The 4207-nt window shown below is 37.2% G+C and overlaps 1 protein-coding gene across 1 annotated transcript in view; it reads right to left on the minus strand.

The window, feature by feature from the left end:
• Positions 1–4207, minus strand: part of LOC105162128 (pentatricopeptide repeat-containing protein At1g62260, mitochondrial) — a gene marked incomplete in the record, with an annotated part of 11571 nt that overhangs the window by 4038 nt on the left and 3326 nt on the right. The window contains 4 exon segments of the mRNA XM_020693924.1: positions 21–300; positions 497–592; positions 2329–2434; positions 2644–4207. The exon segment at positions 2644–4207 is cut by the window's right edge and continues 565 nt beyond it. Coding sequence (XP_020549583.1) covers positions 2821–4207 — 1387 coding nt within the window.

Here is a 4207-nt window from a genome sequence, read left to right on the forward strand (position 1 = left end):
GGCATTGCTCATTTGTATGCCCCCCTACAGATAAATAGGAAAAGAAGGACCAGCCTCTGAGACCGAAGATAATACTGAACTGGGTACCTGTGCTCTCTCGGTCGTATAGCTATCTAAAGGTACAACACCATTTGTAATGGAGAAATTAAGGATATCGACATGATTTGGTTTAAAGCTATTAACATAGTTACCCATTCAGTTCAGTATAGATATTATTCAATGGTCCAACAACAGGTCCAACTGATCCGACTTTAGCAGCTTCAGTCTTCAATGACTTGCAATTTTCCCCCGCTGCAAGCACTGAACCAAAGGGACCACAATATTGCTACAGAGTTGTACAGGTGCCATAACATATAAAGATTTGAAGCAATAGAAGAATAGTAAAACAATTAACTAAATAGGATCAAGTATGGAGATAGCCAAAAGAGCTTACATTAATATATCTATATACCCAGCTCTTTACGGTAATAGAATAGTTTAAAATCTAGAATATAACCTGCATAATCATACTTCTTAAAATGCATGTCCCAAAGAACACTTGGATGCCTGGACACAAAAACTTCCAGGTTCTGGAGAGTAAGTGAGTCTGCATCTGTGATCAAGTTTACGACCAACAGTTAGCACAGAGCAACCAAACAGGTGTGTTATTAGTCGAGAGAAGGATAGCCATCGATTTAATCAGAGAATTCACGAAGGGAAGTCCAATTTCAGATAAAAAGTTCTTGTAAGATTGATATCTGCATAAGGAGGCAAATGAACCCGAAAAAGTACCCACAAAACCCAGCTGCCTAGCAGCGCTGGCCGAAATCAGCTATCATTATGGATATTGTTTTGACTTCCCTCATTTCATTCAATTAGCAACATTTCCCCCATTATCGAAAGCCGCTGATAGCATAGTAGAAAGGTACATGGTACTGTTCTGGATATAGTTTCTAACAAGGCTGGGTACAGATGTATAGTTTCTAACAAGGCTGGATATAGTTTCTAACAAGGCTGGATATAGTTTCTAACAAGATAGAAGTGATTTTCTTAAGCCAAATGACAATAAGCAAGAAAAAATATTAATTGATATAATTTTATCCCCACAAAAGAGGGGGGGGGGGGGGAAAGTTTGCAAGGCTATGGGTACAGATGTATGTTAGGAGCATAAAATAAAGGGTAAATTATATTTTGCCATCCGAACTATAACCGTTTTTACACTTTGGCATCTAAACTTTTTTTTGTGTCAACTTACCATCTCAACTTTGCGAAATTTGCACTTTACCATATATGACCATTTTTCTGTTGATTTTTTTGACGAAAAATATTGCATACTGTACATATGTGAAAAATATCACATCATATAACCCTTAAATAGCACATGGACACTACATGTAATGCTTTTTTCACAAAAAACTTGTGAAAAAATAGCAAAGTGCAGAATTTCTTATAGTTGAGATGCTAAGTTGACATAAAAAAAAGTTTAGATACCAAAGTGTAAAAACGGTCATAATTTGGACGGCAAAATGTAACTAACCCTAAAATAAAACTACCTACAGTTTCCTAACATCAGATGTGTGCTTTCATATAATCAACAATATAAACTCATATCCATATTTCATGTTAGAGATGTTGTGTTTCGTGTTTCATGATGCTCAATTTCCTGATATTATTACTTTAAATAATTTGTGTTAAACTCCAGACATATCAATCAGAATTCTATATGTTAGCAATATATGCACGAGTGGAGTACCATACTGTATATACACAACATTATGAAGTTGCTATATTCGAAATTACATTAGGTTAATCCACCTAAGAAATGCCAAACATGTCGGCCGCCGAGGACCTAAAAAATGTAACAAAGGGTAGTAACAGGAACAGCAACAACTATATCATTTTCTGATAGTCAAAAGAATGAAGTACATTTATTTACTGACCAAGCGAAGTGGCTGTTGAGCTCAAGAATATATCAATTAGGATGGATCAGTGTTTAAAAGTATGGAAATACTTTAAAAAGCTCAATGTCTGTACATTCCAAGGATATGTTTTCCTAATTTTCTTATCAATCTTTATTTATAACATTTTTTAGCATAAATTATCAAGTTTCAAATTCATCTAAGTAGTTTTGGATACAAGATTATCTTTTTCATTCGCGTGACTTTTTTTTTCAAATTGAGAATTTAACTGTATTTAGATTACACAATTTCACAAATTTCTTATAAATATTTATATTTACAGAATTCATGGAACCAGACTTACAAACCTCACAAACTTGTTTCTTGAAGCATCAATGCAAACACAACATTTTCAAGACTACTAGACAATTAATGTGGGTAAAGAGTGAACCTTCTTCCAGTTTGAGCTTTTTAGCTTGTTGTGGTGCCAACCTTTTCAAAACAAAACAGTCGTTTAGGCTCGGAGGGAAATTAGGTAATCCTTCCTCAATCTCCATCTACGTTCAAGTCAATTGCCCATCAAGAACCATGTTTCACACAAAATATGCAGGAATAGAAAAATAGGCAAGGCAGGTGGTAGAAGAACTGTAATAACTACAATCCTACTATATACATTATAATAAATTAAAACATATAAGAAAATTGATGAGTTTTAGCCATGTGCATTAGCATTAACTCTTGGAATTGACTTATCACAATCAATTACCTCATATGGCTCCTTGAAAGCCTGCTCTTGGTGGAATCAAGTTTCTACCTCCAGTTCAAAACACCAGCTATAAACCAGTAAAACACTCTTCACAGCCGTAAGAAACATATAACTGCAAGCATGGGAATATTTAAATCATCTGGTTCTTAGACTCCATTCCAAAATGCAGCACAAGCATTACAAGCAAGTGGAATCCACCCTGCTATAACCTCGTTCCTTTTTAATGTTGTTATTCTCCATAATCATCCTGATTTCGTCAGCATCATTCCATCTGCCAGCATCAGCATACATATTGTAAAGCAAGATATAAGGGCCTGAGCTCTCTGGCTCAAGCCTCATTAATGCTTCAGCTGCAACTTTAGCCAACTCCACATTATGGTGCACCCTGCAAGCGCCCAGTAACGCCCCCCAGACAGCCTTGTCTGGCTCAATTGGCATACGACTGATAATATCCATGGCCTCCTCAACCTGTCCATGTCTACCAACAACATCCACAAGGGAAGCAAAATGTTCAGCTCTTGGTTCAATTCCAAAATCGGAAATCATGGATCTAAAATATGACCTGCCTTCTTCCACCAGACCACCGTGAGCACAAGCACTCAAAACTGATATGAATGTGATATAAGTTGGTGTCACTTTAGACCACTTCATCGATTCAAAAAGTTCTAATGCCTCTTTTGCAAAACCATGAGATGCATATCCTCCTATCATGGCATTCCAAGAGATTACATCCTTTTGAAGGTTCATCTCATTGAAGACAGTCTTTGCTTCGGATATCGCCCCACATCTAGCATACATGGTTATGAGAGAATTACTTAAAGGTATATCAGGTAACACTAGTTTGGTGACCAATTGATGAATTTGCATGCCCAGGTGCTGAGCAACGGATTCAGCACAAATGCTAAGAAGTGAAGACAGAGTATGTCGGTCTGGCTTCTCTCCTTCTGCTTGCATTTGAACAAAATGTTTGACAGCTTCTTTAAAACCTGCATTTTTTTCATATCCAGCTATTATAGTATTCCAAGAAACCCGATTCTTTTGAGGCATTCTTTCAAAATACTGGAGTGCAAGTTCCATCTTTCCTGCCTGTGCAAACCCAAACACTATTGAATTCCATGATAAGGCATCTGGAGTTCCCATTTTAGAGAAGAGTTCAGTAGCCGTTTCCATATCTGACACATGAACATAGCCACTAATCATTGTATTCCAAGAAATAGTGTCTCGGACCTCCATCTGATTAAACAACTCCCTTGCAGATGCCATATCCCCAGCTTTCACATATGACATAATCATTGAATTCCATGAGATCACATTTCTTTCAAACCTTGTGCTTCCCCCACTTCCACTATCACTGCGTACGGGTATCTGATTGAAAAGGCGCCGAGCATCTTCAACCCTTCCTTTCTGACCATACCCAGCAATCAAAGTATTATAAGCATGTATTAAGTCCTCTTTCCTATTGCCCATTGTCCCATATTCAAATAAGACCTTTTCAGCCTCATCCAAATCATCATTCTGAATCAAGCCAGACACAAGGGCACTGAGCGATGCTGCATCTCGTCTC

This window comes from Sesamum indicum, linkage group LG5 (genome assembly GCF_000512975.1).
Source record: "Sesamum indicum cultivar Zhongzhi No. 13 linkage group LG5, S_indicum_v1.0, whole genome shotgun sequence".
NCBI classification, from domain to species: Eukaryota; Viridiplantae; Streptophyta; class Magnoliopsida; order Lamiales; family Pedaliaceae; genus Sesamum; species Sesamum indicum.